Source organism: Alligator mississippiensis, chromosome 1, assembly GCF_030867095.1.
Source record: "Alligator mississippiensis isolate rAllMis1 chromosome 1, rAllMis1, whole genome shotgun sequence".
Taxonomy (NCBI): Eukaryota; Metazoa; Chordata; order Crocodylia; family Alligatoridae; genus Alligator; species Alligator mississippiensis.
In genome coordinates this window covers 477894590-477912196 of record NC_081824.1, presented here as the reverse complement: position 1 = coordinate 477912196, position 17607 = coordinate 477894590, and the positions used below count along the sequence as shown (strand labels likewise).

General features: G+C 50.3%; 1 protein-coding gene across 2 annotated transcripts in view; it reads left to right on the top strand.

Moving 5' to 3' along the window:
• CLPB (ClpB family mitochondrial disaggregase) overlaps positions 1 to 17607 on the top strand; it is a 107522-nt gene that overhangs the window by 6276 nt on the left and 83639 nt on the right. For both annotated transcript variants that reach the window (XM_019481765.2, XM_014603423.3), the window contains exon 3: positions 15006 to 15092. In XM_019481765.2, coding sequence (XP_019337310.2) covers positions 15006 to 15092 — 87 coding nt within the window. The remainder of the gene's footprint in view (positions 1 to 15005; positions 15093 to 17607) is intronic.

Here is a 17607-nt window from a genome sequence, read left to right as displayed (position 1 = left end):
GGCAACAAAAACCACGTCCGCAGTGCCCTGGGATGGTCAGAAGTCGCACTGCATTACGAAAGCAATACCACCCCCCCCTCGCAGCCAGCCTCACCCAGCATTTTGAGGCATAACTATAACAACACACGAACTTCATGGTTGCTGTTGGACTGCACGGTGCGGCGAAGGCATGAGCAGAGCTGGCGTGCAGGCCTGTTCCCCCAGAGCCGAGAACTCCCTGTTGGTGAATAGCAGTATAGCACTTGTGACACACTGCAGAGCAATTCTGAGTCCTGCCAGCAGGGCGCAGTGCCGTCCCTGCCTGCTCCCCGCTTCATCCTGTGCGCTTAGTGCTGCTGGCTGCCCTTGCTTCTGGAAACCTGTCTGACCCCCATGGCAGGGTGGACAGTAGGGAGGCAGATGGCACTGCAAGGGGGTTCAGCTTAATTTCAGATTCTGGTGCCCTTCAACCTGAGGCCCAGGGTGCACTGAAAACCCTGGCAGGGACAGGGGCATGGGGTAAGACTGGCTGTCCTGCCACCTGGCTCATTAAGCAGTGGCAGTAAAATGGACCAGAGACAGGTCAGCGCCTGGATTATGAAATGTCTGCTTGCCTTACTCGCCTCTGTCCTTCCAGCTCAGGCCGAGGAAGAAGCTCCCAGATGTTAGTAATTCAGTGGCCTGTGTTCTCTAGTGCAAACTGCTGCTGGGTGTTTTGTTCCTTGCTCAAGTGGGGAAGAACAGCTTCCCAGCTTCACCACATCTCTTATATTCTGTATTCCACCCAAACAGCATCACTCAGCGCTTTTCAGGGTTGAATTTTTATGACCAGGTAACTAAATCCCTGGATGATGGTGTCGCTATGGACGTAGTCTTTCTGGACTTTGAGAAGGCCTTTGACACTGTCTCTCACCCCATTCTCATAAATAAACTGAGCAACTGTGGCATTAATGCCCTCACAGTTGGATGGGTCAAAAATTGGCTGAGGGGGCGCACCCAGAGAGTGGTGGTGGACTGGTCGTACTCGACCTGGCAGGATGGTGAGCAGTGGGGTCCCCCAGGGCTCGGTCCTTGGACCCGCGCTGTTCAACATCTTCATCAGCGACTTGGACGAGGGGGTGGAAAACACGTTGTCCAAGTTTGCTGATAACACCAAGATGTGGGGAGAGGTAGGCACACTCGAAGGGAGAGAGAGGCTGCAATTGGACTTAGACAGACTACAGAAGTGGGCGGATGGTAATAGGATGGCCTTCAACGTAGATAAATGCAGGGTGCTGCACCTGGGGAGGAGGAATCCACAGCACGCATACAAGCTGGGGCACTGCCCCCTTGAGAGCACAGAGGCAGAAAGGGATCTTGGAGTCATTATTGACTCCAAGATGAACATGAGCTCCCAATGCCAGACCGCAGCCAGCAAGGCCAACCGCACTTTGTCGTGCATCCAGAGATGCATCGCAAGCCAGTCCAGAGAGGTGATCCTCCCCCTCTACGTGACATTGGTCCAGCCTCAATTGGAGTACTGCGTCCAGGTCTGGGCACCGCACTTTAAGAAGGATGTGGCCAGCCTTGAGAGGGTTCAGAGGAGGCCACCTGCTTGGTTGGAGGGCAACAGGGCAGGCCCTATAAGGAAAGGCTGAGGGACCTGAACCTGTTCAGCCTTAGCAAGCGGAGGCTGAGGGGGGATTTGGTGGCTGCCTATAAACTCGTTAGGGGAGATCAGCAGCAAATAGGAAGGGTCCTATTCCCCCCAGCAGCACCTGGGGTGATGAGGAACAATGGCCAGAAGCTGCTAGAGAATAGGTTTGGGTTAGAGATTAGGAGGCACTATTTCACTGTCAGGGTAGCCAGGATCTGGAACCAACTTCTTAGGGTAGTGGTCCTCGCTCCTACCTTGGGTAAATTCAAAAAGAGGTTGGAGGAGCACCTGTCTGGGGTTGTGTGATCCCAGTGTGTGCTCCGGCCAGTGGAGGGGGTCAGACTAGATGATCTATTCAGGTCCCTTCTGACCCCTAACTACTATGAAACTCTTCCTCTACCAGCACAGCAAGGCAGGGGTGAAGGCGTTCCATGGGGCAGACGACACCGAGACAACTGTTTGAAATGAGATTTGGGTAGGAATACCAGAAACCTATTCTGGGTGACACACTTTACAAAGAAATTGTTTGCAAGGATGAGGGTCATGCCCATAAAACTGGAGCCAAAAGCCAGTTCCCAGCGGAGAGTTGTGGGCCCAGCCTTCTCCGAGACTGAGGGGGGCAGCGTCTTGAAGGGTAATGCGGCATTCCTGGTTCTACCAGAGTTCCTCGTTCAGTGCTAAAAGAAAGTGGCGCTCCCTGTCACCCTTCATCATCGTCAGGCATGAGCAGTCACCAGTGGCAGCCAGCTCATTCGGAGGGACAGAGGAGCTCAGCCCTAAGTGAGCAGAGGGTGCATCTCAATGGACTCTGAGAACATCGAAGGACTTTACAGGCAAGAAGGATAGGCTCAGATTGAACCCTGCTATGGCTGAGGAGCTGGTGGAAGGCAGGGTGGGGTTGCAACTTGCAGAGTAACTAAATCAGAAGGCTGTAGGCTTTCACCAGCAACAGTCTACTTCATCAGATGCTACGAAGGGACTGCAGGGAGCTGGTGGAGTAAGTGGAAAGTGGGGGTAATGGGAAGGGGGGTAGGGTGCAGGCAGCAGCAGGCTGCAGATGCTGTAGCTGGCAGTGCTGGTATTGCAGGGGCTGCCCTGGTCCTCCAGGGTTGGGTGACAACTGCAGTGGGGGCAGTGGGCTTGAAGCAGGAGAAGGAGAGGTTGGGGTTAGTACTCTCGGAAGCAGTGGGTGGTTCTAGTTCGGGAGGCGGCTCTGACTTGTCAGGTCCCATCCCCTGCCAAGAGAGCAAGTGCAGGCCAATATATTCATCTAAGTGCTGGTTTTGGGGGGTTTTTTCCTTAAAAGCAAAAGAACCCCTCCACCCCCTTTCTTTTGGACTGACCTGGTTTCCCTGGGAGCTTACAAGGAAACTATAGGTCCCTTCTGCTTTTTGACTGTACCTGCCCAGAAGGCTGTTGTGCTGGACAGGATAGCTCAGGGCATCGTATACCCTCTTGTACACAACATAGGGCATTGTGTCAGAGGGAAAAGGGAATCGGGAGACTAGAAATCATACTGTGACCCCCCCCCCGGTTTTTATAATATTGATTTGCAACGTTGCAGTCTTGCTTTTCAGTAAACCACTTGCAAATATGTGGGCGGGCAGCAGAGTACCTTAGTCAAATAAATATGATAGAGCCGTATTCTTATAAGCACTGCACGCGGATGACTCAGAAACATGACGTGTGTCAGCGGGCTGTTACCATGCCCGTTCAAAATGATGAGCAGTCCCTGGAATTGGCACGTTAATCAGATCCAGAGGTATGCCGCCAGCTGGCTTTCCTTTGGAGAGATCTAACCTTTCCGTTTGCAGGAGGGTCATTCTCAGTGGATCCAGTCCCCTGGGTGGATTTTCGGTAAGGGCTGCCTTGCTGCTTGAGTTGCTGCCATTCCTTCCTGTTTTGTTAAACTGCTGAGCTGGGCAAGTGTTCTGGTTTTCTCACGCTCTTCTTTCTGTATCCACCTGCTGTCTTGTCTTCAAGACTGTAAAGCGGGGACCTTTTATCCCAGGTACCTGGCACAGCAGGGTACTGTTCTGTAACTGGGCTCCCAGGCAGTGCCAGCAAAACAAATAGCAGACAGAAAATCCTTTCCAACCAATTAGGTCCAGTCAAGACTAGGGCTGCACCTAACTGCCGGCACCCTGCATTGTGGTACTGCAATGATCTTGACCGGCTACAGGTCCCAGTAGGCAATTCTTCCAGTGAGACCCAGATGGGATCTGCAGGGTCTGGGCTGTTTCACCGTCTGGAGATGGTTGTGACTGGCTGTGATGGTACTCTACACTGACTGGATGCAGGAAAATCTGCAGCCAAGGAGTCTTAAGTGCAGCAGCTCAGTTGTGGAGGATATATGGGTGGAAGGAGCAGCCTTGGAGCAAGGGTGTGCTCTGGGGCCTGGCTGCTGTTCTGCGTCAACGTCTGGTTTAAATTGTTTGGACCATTTGAATTGGCCTTTAAAGACCCTGGTGAGATCCAGCTAAACCTTGGAGCTGTTTTCTGTTTGGAACGAATTCTGCTGCTGTTCCTGCGTTACTCTCACTTTTGTCTTTTATGTCCAAGGTAATTCACATGGAAATGAAATAGAGTCATAGAACATGAACGCTGGAAGGGACCTCAGGAGTCACATCTAGTACAATGCCCTGCTCAAAGCAGGACCGGCCCCAACTACATCATCCCAGCCAAGGCTTTGTCGAGCTGGGCCTTAAAAACCTCCAGGGATGGAGACTCCAACATCTCTTTGGGTAACTTGTTCCAGTGCTTCACTACCCTTCGTCTGAGAGAGTTTTTCCTCATATATAACCTCAACTTCCCTTGCTGCAGCTGGAGCCCATTGCTCCTTGCCCTGTCATCTGCCCTGCACTGAGAACAGTCCAGCTCCATCCTCTTTGCAGTCCCCTGCAGGGAGGTGACGGCTGCTATTCAATCCCCCTCGGTCTTCTCTTCTGCAGTCTAAATAAGCCCAAGCCACTCAGCCTCTTCTCACCAGTCATGTAAATCAGTAGGTTTTTTTTCTTTCTGAAATAAGTTTTGCAACCCTGTCTGGGCCAGATTCTTCACTACCTGACTTGAGCAGCAGTTCTTACATGACGTTTCAGCCCATGCCCCTGTCCCATACCTTCCTTATACCTACCATAGCCCTTGTTCCCTTGGGATGGGAGTGAAATACCAGAAAGGTGTTGTGTGCACAGTACTTTCCTGCACTGGGTCCCACAAGGTGCTCTCTGTTAGGTGGGTTCGAACCGTTTTTCGTCAGCATCAGCTGCCTTGCTTAAGAAGTGGGTAATTGTGCAGCTTTGACAGTGCGTTGTCACCGCCGACTCGCTGGAGTCTCGGGAGCGTGTTGCTAATGCTTTCCTGGCTCAGTGTTGTTGTTTCCATGGTCGCCCTTGCCAACATGACCATAAAATCTCCTGAGATTGTGACTGTGACTCCATAATGAGCTGTTGGACCGAGCTCCCTGCAGCCTTTCTCTTGTGGCTTTCAGAGTTGAACTTGAAGGCCTCCTTTCTCTCCCCGAGAGCGGCTGAGAAGTAACTCTAGCTCTCTGTGTCTCTCTCTCTCTGTCTCTGAGCAGGTTCTAACGAGGCTGAGCACGTTTTATTCAGCTTGAGCAGCTTCTGCATTTGCAGGGCCTGGCTGCTGACAGTCGCAGAGCTTTGCAAAGCTCTTGGGGTTGCCAGCAGATAAGATCTGCCCGTTGCATTGTTCTGGAGGGAGTCTGTTTTTTGGGGCTGTCCAGAGTCCCTTTGCTCTGGTCCAGCTCTCTGCACCACGTGTGATCAGACGTGATCTCACTTTACACTTCATGTCACCACTTCTTTAGCCAGCACCACCGGCATCCTGAACACTTTGAGACCTAACTGAGACTTACCTGCCTTTTAACCCCTTCAGGCTCTTCTGACTTTCTCTTTCTCCCTATTCTACACACCCTCTTTGGTGATGCTCCTGTCCATGGTTTATCACATCAGTTGCTGTCACCTCACCCTCTTCTGCAACTGCCTGCCTTCCCTTCTCCCATTCAAACCATAATTGAAAACTTGTCCCTTCCCTTGCCTTTGCACATCCTTTTTCCCTGTGCTGTGTCCAACTGTCTGCATTGAGTGTGTAATGTTTCTGGACAGCCTTCTGTGTGGTTGTGCTCTACCAAGACGCTAATGATCAGCTTTGAGACATTAAGCCAAAGCAGTCTTTCATCTTTCAATCTCTAGGAGGAAGAGAGCCTGATCAAAGGCTTTTGCAATGGCTTGAGGAGACCTGTTGGACAGACGGACTCTTTCACCAGAGTTTAAACAGGAGCTTATGCTTTCATGGTAAAAGATAGTCTTTCTTTTCTCTCTCTGCAGTTAAAGCAGCCAGTCCCCAGAGAGCGAGCACTTCTTAGCGTCAGCCACCCATGCAGTTAAACAGTAACATATTGGGACGTGGGGGCAGAGAGATGTTAAAGCCACTGAGAGAAACAGAAGCTATTGTTCGTCGCCAAAGTTCAAGTTTCCAGTTTCCTCTTCCTCCACCTGTCAGGAGAGCGAGCCGCGCCTGCTCCCAGCACTGAGCACAAACTCAAACATGCCCTCTGGGCTCAGGCTTTGAGTTGTAGTGTCACTGAGTTACTCACCCAGAACTCATGGGATAGGAGGGATGAATAGAAGCCACATCTGTCTCGGGGCAGCTGGGGGGAGAAGGAACAGGAGATAGTTGGTGACAGGAAAGCCGGGACCTCTTTCCCTTCTGGATGGATCAAAGTGTCAGAGTTTTAGGTCTTGTTTGCTTCACGGCAAAGTAGAGCCTGTTCACAAAGCACAGGGGTGCATGTCTGTCTGTCCATCCTCTGGCTCTCTGAACCCTCCCTTTCACAGCAGCTGATGAAGTGAGATCGGGCTCACAAAAATTCACGCTACACTTCCCTGATTTAGTTTAGTCCATAAGGTGCAAATCTACCCTGCCTCCTTCTGCTGACTTTAGACTCGCATGCCTAAGTACTTCTGTTTAATGGAAGGGAACGATCTCTGCTAAGTTACTTATGCTATTACCATTGAGACTGGATTCCTGCTGCAGCTGGAACCAGCAGTGCCCAAATCCAGTGTGGAAGGGTGTGTTTTCAAGGGACCCAAACCCCTGGAAATCTTCCAAGAGACTTGGTCCAGCCTGGTTTGGGGAAGCAGAATCCAACCATCCTGGTGCCCCTGAAAGCCTTTAGTAACCTCGAGGTTCTTCTGAAACCCATTGCAAAGCTCCACTCGATCTGAGCTGTAACTTCCTTCTGCAGAGCGTTTTGCATTGGCACTGTCCTTCGCTATGCTGGGTACTAGGGAGTCAAGGTTTTTAAGTCTTTAATGGCGTGCAAATTGTTAGAAATATGTGGGTGTGAGAGAGAGAGGCTGTTAATAGCGAGTAGCTTGGGTCTGATTTGGTTAAAAAGTGGATAAACATCCCAAACATTGATCAGAGGGTTTTATTTAATTAAAAAAGAGATGCCCCTGCTGGTAAATACATTTGACTGTCTAGGATCTGAGCAGTGGTCGTCGCTTTATCGATTGTCATATCATTAAATCAGGCAGGGGAAATATTAATGATAGGCTGGAGTGCCCTGAACATAAAGTTCAGTTGTCTGGCAGATCTGTTAAGATGCTTGGCGTCTTGCAGGGCTCCTCCGAAAGGAAATGTCAGTGCCCGCCATGCCGCTGGATGCAGCTCCACTGATTCTCTGTACCAGCTTGGAGCACATGGGATTCAAGGGGTCAAGGAGGCTTCAGGCTCTGATGTGGAAAGCCCCCAGATCCGTTTCAGCATCAGAGGCTCGGGTGGATACCCCAGCACCCTCTCCATATGTGAGAGGGATCCATGGTAAAAGGCTTGACTGGGTGATGGGGATCTGAGGTCATTGAACGATGATGCAGTAGGACTGGGAACAGCATCAATTGAATTTCCAGAGACTGTTCTAGGAAAAGCCTTTTGCTGTTTCACCTGTTGCATAACTTCTTCAAATGCTTTCTCAATGCAGCTCCATCACATTGCTTTCCCTTCCCGTACCCTCTGCCAGCAGGAGGCACTCCATGCTAGTGGCACAGAGTAGAAGGAAGGATGTTGAGCTTGCGAGAACAGTTACATCCAAAGCTGCATGGCAAGAGGTTTGAAAGCAGACTGGAGCATCTTGAGGGGAAGCAGGGTGCTGTCACAGCTAGGGCAGGGCTGGGGTCTCAACGCAAGGACTCACCATCAGCATGCTGCCTGTTCAACGCTTTGTTATTGCTGCCAGCCACAAGAAATGTGGTGGTTTGCCAAGATGCATTCCTTCAGGTGGCTGCAGAGAGCCAAGTGTGCTGTTCATAGTATCATACAAAGTGAGGGTTGAAGGGACCTCAGGAAGTCGCATGTAGTCCAGCCCCCTGCTCAAAGCAGGACCAGCCCCAACTACATCATCCCACCCAAGGCTTTCTCTACCCAGGTCTTCAAAATCTCCAAGGATAGAGATGCCCACCTCTCTGGGTAACCTGTTCCAGTGCTTTACTAACCTCCTCGTGATAAGTTTTTTCCTAATCCCCAGCCTAAATTTCTCTTGCTGCAACTTGGGCCCATTGTTCCTTGTTCTGTCATCTGCCACTACTGAGAACAGTCCCGTTCCATCCTTTTTGCAACCACCCTTCAGGCTTCAAAGGCTGCTCTTCATTCCTCCCTCGGTCTTCTTTTCTCCGGACTAAATCAGCCCAGTTCCCTCACCCTCTCCTCACCACTCCTGTCCCCCAGCCCCACAACCAATTTCGTTGCCCTCCGCTGGACTCTCTCCAATGTGTCCACGTCCTTTCTGTGGTGGGGGACCCACCACTGGACACAGGACTCCAGATGTGGCCTCCCCAGTGCTGCATAGAGGGGAAAAATCACTTCACTTGATCTGCTGGCAACTCTTCTAACACTCCTGTTTTCCACTGGCTAGTCCTTGCTTAGCCTTAGTGCCCATGGGCCAGCAGAGTTTGATAGCCGCTGGTGTGGGGGGCATTAATGAGTCTTGTTTGTGGCTCATTTGCTAAGCTGCTGTGTTCCACAGGTAAAGTCAGTCGATTTTTTTTCCAAGTCTCAATTAACCTAGCAAGGGTTGTTATTTTATAAATTATCTCTAGCTCCAAAAGAAAGGTTCTAAATAAATGTCACCTGTTGTTGTTCATTCATAAAAACCCTATAGCCCAAATTAACAAGCCATAGGGGTCTTCTGGGGCATTGCCAAGCTGAATTGATTTGGGTTTATCTTTTCTGAAGCTTAAATATTTCACAGACTGTGTTTTCTTGCCCTGCTCTGGAATCTTTATGCCAGTTTTTTGGGGGGGAGGAGCTGACACTAACCTTATCCCATGTTTTGAGGTGGTTTAGGGAAGTGGGATGGCAGCAAAAGATCCAGGCAAAAAATAGGGGAAGCTGATGAATCAGAGGAAAGGAACTGGGAAATGAGCTCTGTGCAAAGCACCTTCAGAGGGCTGGAGAGACGGAAAGTGAGAGTTTGATGCTGGGCTTGTCCTTTAGGTCGTTAGTGAACCATTGTGTCAGCATAGCATTATGGAGGCAGGTACTGGATGCCTGTAAGTGATGGGTGACAGAGCTGTGCATGTGCCTTATCAAGAGCTCTAGGATGGAGTCAGCCCATAAAGACTCAGATGTGTAATGTAGATTTGGGGCCCAGTTCAGCTCCAACTCGGAGCCCTTGCTCCAGTGCCTGCAGCTCTGATCACCCATCCAGAGAGAGCATTCAGAGCGCGGTCGCAGATGGCGCAGCGGTGTGGATTCCTGCTGCAGGCGATGCTCCTTGGGGTCCAGCCCAGCCGGAGTCCGCCTGGCCCAGGGTCTCTCTGTTTTGACCATAAACACAGGCATTATGCATAGCCACAATGGGAGCTGATCGGGAAAGATAGCAACCTGCCCTGCACCCGGTCTGCCCTGGCGTGGGCCTCAGCACTTGCTGCAGAAGACAGGAAAGGACTGTGGACACACATGGCTATGTTTTTTCTCTAGCATCCTGCTGTGTCTGAGATCGCTTCCCATTACAAAGATGCCCTTCAGCGTCTGTTGCCTTTTTCAGCAATAGGCAGAAGAAGGGGAGTGGGGGCAAGACATAAAGACACATCTCAAAGGCAAGTGAAGGCTGATGGCTTGGAACTAGGGTTGGGTGTTTGACTGGTCAAATAAAGTTTGATCAATTGACCAGTAAAACATTGTCAATAGGTCCAAATAACGCACAGAAAAAGCACAAATTTTCTATTAAGAAACAAAAAATCTTATTTCTGTCTCACAAACTACAAAAAAAGGTAAGGTTTTTTTTTTTGTAAAATTGCTGTACGTTTTGTCTGCTCAAAAGAGATGCAGTCAGTTGACCAGTCAGTTGCTAACCCTGCTTGGAACATATCAGCATTGAGCTTGCAGGTCCCTCTGTTCCTAGAGCAGCTAAAATCCAGCTGGATTAGTGACTTCCCATTGAATATAGCAGAAATCAGGTGACTGTCCTACTTGAAAATCCATTCTTTGGATAACTATGTAGGCTGTCAGAAGTTACCTCTTGCTAGCCACTGTGTCACTGCTTTGTAAATTCGTTTGAGATGCCCCTAGTGCTGACTCTCTTCCCCGAGTGACCCTGGCCAGTCTGAATATGACTAACCCTTGAAAATGATATAAGTTGGCATTGGCTAGATTTATCCTGCCCAGGCACGTAGCAAACACTAATCACAGAATCCTAGAAGTCAGGTCAGAAGGGACCTTGCAGATCTTCAGGTCCGACCCCCTGCCTGGGCAGGAGGAAAACTCGGCTCAAGTGACCCCAGCCAGGTAGGCATCGAGCCGCTTCTTAAAGACCCCCAGAGTAGGAGCCAGCACCACTTCCCTTGGAAGTTGGTTGCAGATCCTAGTTGCCTTGACTGTGAAGTAGTTCTTATGGATGTCTAATCTAAATCTACTCTCCTACAACTTGTGGCCATTATTCCTTGTTATCCCGGGGGGTGCTAGGGGAAACAAGGTCTCCCCCAAACCCTTCTGGTCCCCCCTGGTGAGTTCATAGACGGTCACCGGGTCCCACCTCAGCCTTCGTTGTGAAGGCTAAACAGGTTCAGGTCCCGTAGCCTCTCATTGTAGGGTCTGCCCTGCTGTCCCCGGATCATGTGGGCAGCCCTCCTCTGGACCCTCTCGATGTTGTCCACATCCCTCTTGAAGTGGGGTGCCCAGAACTGGACACAGTACTCCAGCTGTGGCCTGACCAGTGTCGCATAGAGGGGGAGGATCACCTCCTTGGCCCTACTTGAGATGCACCTGTGGATGCACGATAGGGTCCGGTTGGCCCTGCCGACCGTGACCTCGCATTGTCGGCCCATGTTCATCTTGGACTCAGTGATGACTCCAAGATCCCTTTCTGCCTCCGTGCTCTCAAGAAGGGAGTTTCCCATCATATAAGTGTGCTGCCGGTTACTACTGCCCAAGTGCAGCACCCTGCACTTGTCAGTATTGAAATGTGTCCTGTTTTTGTTAGCCCACCCCTGCAACCTATCCAGGTCTTTCTGCAGTCTTTCCCTCCCTGCTAGCGTACCCACCTCACCCCAAATTTTGGTATCGTCAGCAAATTTAAACAGGTTGCTTTTCACCCCGTCATCCAAATCGTTAATAAAGAAATTGAACAGTGTGGGCCCAAGGACCAAGCCCTGGGGGACTCCGCTGCCCACTTCCCCCCAGACTGACTATGACCCGTCCACCACCACCCTCTGAGTACGACCCTTCAGCCAATTTACAATCCATCTGACTGTAGGCATCGAAGCCACAGTCGCCTAGTTCTTTAATGAGGATGGGGTGGGAGACAGTGTCAAAGGCCTTGCTGAAGTCCAGAAAGACTACATCCACGGCGACACGTGCATCCAGTGCTTTTGTGACCTGATCGTAAAAGGCAATCAGGTTGTTCTGACATGACCTGCCCCTGATGAATCCGTTCTGGTTGCCATTGAGCATCATCTCCAATGCTGGCCCATCACAGATGTGCTCCTTGATGATCTTCTCAAAGAGCTTCCCCAGGTTTGAGGTAAGACTGACGGGCCTATAGTTGCCTGGGTCCTCCCTCCTCCCTTTCTTAAAGACGGGGACCACACTGGCTATCTTCCAATCATCTGGTGCTTGGCCCGAGCACCACGAGCGCTCGTAAAGCTGTGCCAAGGGCCCTGCAATAACCACTGCTAGCTCCCGCAACACCCTGGGGTGGAGAGCATCTGGACCTGCTGATTTGAACATGTCTAGCCCCTCCAGAAGCACCCTAACCCGGTCCTCCTCAGCCTTAGGTCTGGAGGCGTTCCCCTCGAGTCCATCTTGAATTACGGTGGGGGAGTCCTGGTCCCTGCACAAGAAAATGGAGGTGAAGAATTTGTTAAAGACGTCTGCTTTCTCCTCTGGCGCAACCACAAGATTGCCCATGGTGAATGGGTTAGCCTTGGGTGCTTGCAGGAAAGCAGAGGCACAACTCCCAGCATGTGTCCCCTGGGCCACGTACAAAATTGCAAGGGTTTGTAGTTTGCCTTTGTACATTACTCTCAACAAATCCCATTTACATTATACACAGCCTGCTCCTTGTACTTAATAAGATCTATTACAAGACCTTTCTACTCCCTGGATGAATCATCCTCTTGTCTGTACATCCCATTGTTATTGCATGTATTTTAGACCATCTGTACCAGCTTCATCAGTTAACCTTGTGATGAATCTGTACGCCTGAACCACGCACGTATTTTCCAGCTTAAGCTTGTGTAAGCAGTTTGTGTATCAGTCACGGCTCCAGCTAGCCCTATGTTGGTCAGAGCCTTTATGTGGGCAGTATATATACTGATCACTGCTCTAGCAAGGCCTACACTGCTGCGTGTGACTTGCAGGCAATCTTAAGGGGTAAAACCAACATGGAAAGTGGGACTGATGATGGGAGATGGGCTCTTCTTGGGAAGTCTGCCTTTTCTCCATAGTTATGGGGGTTCATCTACAAAACATCGTCTTGTCCCTCCAGCTGGCTGGATGCTTTAGTTTTTAACAAGATTCATACTCTAAGAGAGTGCAGATTAGTTAAGCCTTGAATTTAAACCATTTGCTGCGTTACAAACCTGTCTGTGTTGGAACTGCTTTCCCCTCCTTGACGGTTGCATCCTTCATTCTCAAAAATGGGACCCTGACTTCTCCCTGCCTTAAGGAGAACTTCCTTTGTAGGGGTATTGAGTACAGCCAAAACTTGCTGCATCCTCTCCCTTCAGCCTTGTTGCGGGACTTGGGTGAGAGGATGGTTGTCACGAGCAGCTTTGAATGAGAAGGGCGTTCTTGTTCCTAGAACATGCATTGAATGAAAGCGTCCGCCTTGCCGCCCCAAGAACCCCTTTGCTGCCGGAGCGTGATTTATCCCAGTCTGATGTGTAGCCGTAGCTCAGTGTCCATGCTTTTATCTATGTCCATTCCAACCCCAGGCAAAGAGGCCGCCTCCTTCCCTGTTCATCAGCTCTTTCCCTTGCTTGAATCAGATGTTCTTCATTTAATTGTTCTTTCAGAGTCCTTAGGCAACCATATTTGGAAAGGGGGGCCAAAGTTGAACACAAGTCCCCGTTGATACCCCTAAGTAACTAGTGCGATTTCTCAGAGGATCTGGGCAGTGGCAATTGCCGTTGACTCTGATTGTAAACTTGACCATGTATATTTTCAGAAATATGGGTGTAGGTGTCTGCACTGGTGAAATTTGGCCTGCGTTGTTCTTGGTGCTTAATGCTGTCTGTGACCCGTTGGCTTTCAATTTGAACTAACAGTAGGGGGGCTTCGAAGAGCGCAGAGCAGAGAAGCCTGGATTTTGCAGGAAGGAAATGCGCTGCCAGGTGACTCTTTCAAGCCACAAGGAATTACCATCTGACTTGCAGGCTCTCAGGCCTCCTCCTAGATCCTGAGCACCTTCAAGATCGTGGTGTACGTCCCTCTGTGAATGTTGGTGCATCCGTTCTATGCAACGGGATAGAGGGATGGAATCGAATTCAAAAGTCTCGACTGTATTGGCTCTGTCCAAACTATGGACAAGTGGACAAATTAAAAGGGAAAGGGAACCTAGCGCGTGTCAGCTATTCCCACAATAGCAGTCCACGTGTCTGCTTTCACTCAAGGGTAAGTGGAGGCTAACCTGGGACAACTTAGCTCTGTTTCATTGAGTGGCTAAACTGCTTCCATTTAGCTTCTGCTTACTGCAAGTTGAGAGCGTGTGCATGGAGCCTCACCCTAGCTGACACATGGTTAGCTTCCACCTCCTTTTATCCTGCTGTAATTAGGTTGTCCATGCCCTTGTTCAACACTTTGGAAGAGCCTTCTTCTTAAAGGTACCACCTGGAATCAGTCCAGGTTAATAATGCCTGGGTTATAGGATTAAGGGAAGGGGTAGATGAGCAAACTCCTTCAGTGTTTGTGGATGTGGAGGAGACCCATAAACCCAGCTACAGCCAGGCAAGAAGAAGCCTCTTGGGTACAAGGAGTGGTTAGGACTGTGGCCCAGAAGGAGTGGGAGATCATTACTGAAAGAGCACAGTTGTGTGTTTAATGTCTCTGTGCAGGTTATACCTTTTATGGCTGTTCCTCAGCTTAAAGAGTCCTGTGTTGTCCTTCAGAAGATGTGCCAGTGAGCTTCCCTACCGCCTCCAGGATACTGATGGATTGCTAGGACTTCAGGCTGACGGGCAACCATAACACATTCAGGCCTGCTAGTTACAGCAGGGGCTCCTGTCCACTAGGAACTGGGCCAGTTCCTTTCATAGTGGCTACTGAAGAGCTGTGGCTCTGCGTTGGGTGTTACTGCTCTGGCCTGTGTTGGAACCAGCAACGTCGAAGCAAAAGAGTTTGGGTTCTCTTTCCAGCCCCAATTCAGTGCTGCACCCTGCAGTGGTGCTCAAGGTTTTGGCCCTGCAGGCCAGGTGAAAGACACTGGTGTGATCCACAGGCCAGATCAGGTCCTGCACACTGGATCAGGCCCTTGCACTGTCTCTTCCCAAACCCCTGTTCTGGGATAAGGCCCCAGGGCTGCGTGCCAGGATTGGGCCTCACACTGCCTGGGCACACCAGGATCGAGTGCCAGAGCCTCACCACTGCCGGGATCGGGCCCTGGGGCCCCATGCCACCTCTGCCTGGCTCTGTGCACCAGGGTTGGGCTCTGCATCCCCTACCCTCCACCTGCGGGATTGGGCCCCACACCGCCCTGCATACCTGATCTAGTCCACAGGGCCACAGCCTGTGGGGCTCTCCAGGAACCCCTGGGGAGTTTCACAAGCCAGATGACCCAGTGCCAGGGACTAGATCTGGCTCGCAGGCTGGGGGCTGAGCAGTCCCAGTCGAAGGCAAAAATGTTCTTACTAAAGCCGTGTCCTTTTACAAACAGGTTGTTGTCGGAGGGCACAGATGCGAATGCCAGGCACAAGCTCGGCTGGACCCCGCTCATGGTAGCAGCCATCAACAGAAATTCTAGGTAAGTGTGTCCCATCGTAGCAGGTAAGTCACTGCATGTTTTTTTTTCCCTTTGATAAATCACATGGACTCCATTGAGACGGAGCTCACTTGAAGACTGCCTCTTTGCTTCCTGTCCCTGGATGTGGCTGCTAGTTAAGTCTGAGACGATACGTTTGTGTTCTTCATTCACCTATATATGTAACTTCAACTGACCCACCTGGTCTGCAGGCTTGGAGGGAGGAACACTGAGCAGTAAATTACCCACACCACTTTGTACCCCTGCGCTGAGTTTCTTTGGGAGGACTCCCATCTGGCCAGGCCTTCCCCTGTTTACCTTGAGAGTTGCTGAGATCCCAGCCCAGGGATGGCATTGCTGCAGGTACTGCAGTATTAGGAACTTAACTGAAGTCTTGAGCAGCTCCTGGAAGAGCGACTGCTTCTCCCCGACCACTGGCTTTCATGCTGTGGTTTTCTGAACCAAGAAGGCTGAGTGATGCACCCATCCTCTTCAGTTCCCATGATGATCGCTGTGGCTTCTGGTAACCTTTAAAGGCACTCTTCAATAGATTCAGTCTACAACTAAATTCAATTAGTTTTTATTTAAAAATACAAGGGAGGGAGAGAAATCCAATTTTAGCCAACGTGGTACAGACGGCCGAGCGCGCTTTGATGTTACAACCTCTCGGGGGCTGCTTTACTTAGTCACAAGTTCATAAGCAAAAAGGCTTAATTACTTGGGAAAACACAGGATTAAAGAGGGGCACAAAAGCTGAATATCCGCTCTCGGGCGCCACAATTCGAACCCGTGTGCCGAGTTCGTGTGTGGTGCGAACTTTGATGTGTGCCATGACAAGCTGAAAGTCGCGACCTCCTCGGGTTGCCCCTTCAGATGGGCAGAGAGGCGGGGGACGCGGGGCTGTTTGTTTAACTTTGATGTCCGAGCAGCAACGGGCCCCGTTGTTTGCTTGTCCGTGGAGGGATGGATTTGAAACCTCCCACCTTTGCTGGGGGACAATGGTCAGCGGTGGAGTGTGACGGTTGTTGACCATTCCAAGTGACTGGTGGACCAGAACAGGGCTTTGGGGGCGCAAAGGCAGGGAGACAAGGAGAAAGGCCGATCGCAGGGTGAGAACTGCCCCACATGGATCTCCCTTCTCATTCTTTGAGATACGCAGCCGAAAATTGGGATAGAAACGATGACAAAAACATCGAAGGGCTCACAGGCCGCCCGCACCGAAGCTGGTCTCGTACAGTCTCATCTTATCCAACAAAGAGATGCAATGCTTTTGGCTCTGGGGTGAATCATGTTTATTTCCTCCACGTTTTGGAGGATAATTTCTGCCATCTTTTTAAATTAACAAAGTCCTCGAATAGGTGACACGCAGCATCACTTCTCTCTGACGGTGCCATGAAAGGCTGATCAGATAATGCCATGAAGGCAAGTGTAAGCATGGGCCAGACTTGCATTTGGTGGGATTACTCCATCAGCATTGCTCAGGTTACACCAGGGGCGAGTTTGACTCCTCTCGCTATTTCCAGCTTTGCAGTGTACACAGTGGTATTGCATTACTTGCCTGGGAAATGTACTGAGCTGGAAAGCAACACAGAGGACGTTTGACATTTCCCCACAAGATGCTCATTCACATACGTAGTCCAAATACTGACCTTTTTAACCCGAATCCCAAAGAACCTGGCTTTGTGTTTGTCATTCGGGGCTTCAGGGCGATGGAAGTGGAGAAAACAGAGCTCTGGGAATTGATGGCTTTTGATTCAATGACACAGGTTTGCCCTTCGAATTTTAAGTACTTGGGCTTTTCCTTTCACATGCAAGATGCCTGTTGGGTTCCTGGAACTCTTTCAGTTCTTTTCTCTTTTCTTAGCAGTAAGCTAAGAATAGTATTACCTGAACCAATTTAAACATAGCTTAGCCCCTTCTGGGTTGTTGACCAAACCTAGTGCATAGCTAAAAAGGGTCTGAGCAAGACTGTCTCTGGTGCAGTGTTGGTCTGTGCTAATTGCACTTTCTTCTTTACACCGACATTTGTGAAGCTGTGACTCTGCTCACAAGCGACTATGCAAAAATAGTTGATATCGGCTCCTTGTGGATAAACAGCCAGAGCCGCCAACATTTACTGACCACAATAGCTTGTTACTGCTTTTCATCCTCTCTAGCCCAAGAGAGCCAGGACCACGGAGACAGAGTGAGCTGGGTGGTTGTTTAACACATGCATCTGCAAGAGTAGCACATTTTGCTACTTCTGGCAATACTTGAGCCAGAAACTCAGCTTGGCTTTTGGATGCCTGGGGAGTCGGTGGCGCTAGCAGCCAGAGCGAGCACAGCCAGTCCGGAGGCAGAGAGGACGTCATCATGGAGCCCTGTGTTGCTTTCTTTCGAGCCCCTTTCCTGGGTAGAACTTGCTTTTTCAGGCTTTGTAACTCTGCCGCTAATTTTTGTGACTGTCCTTTCACTTGGTAATCTTTTGCCAATTCTCACAGCCCCCTTCCTTCACATGGGAAGCATACAAATTGGTTGA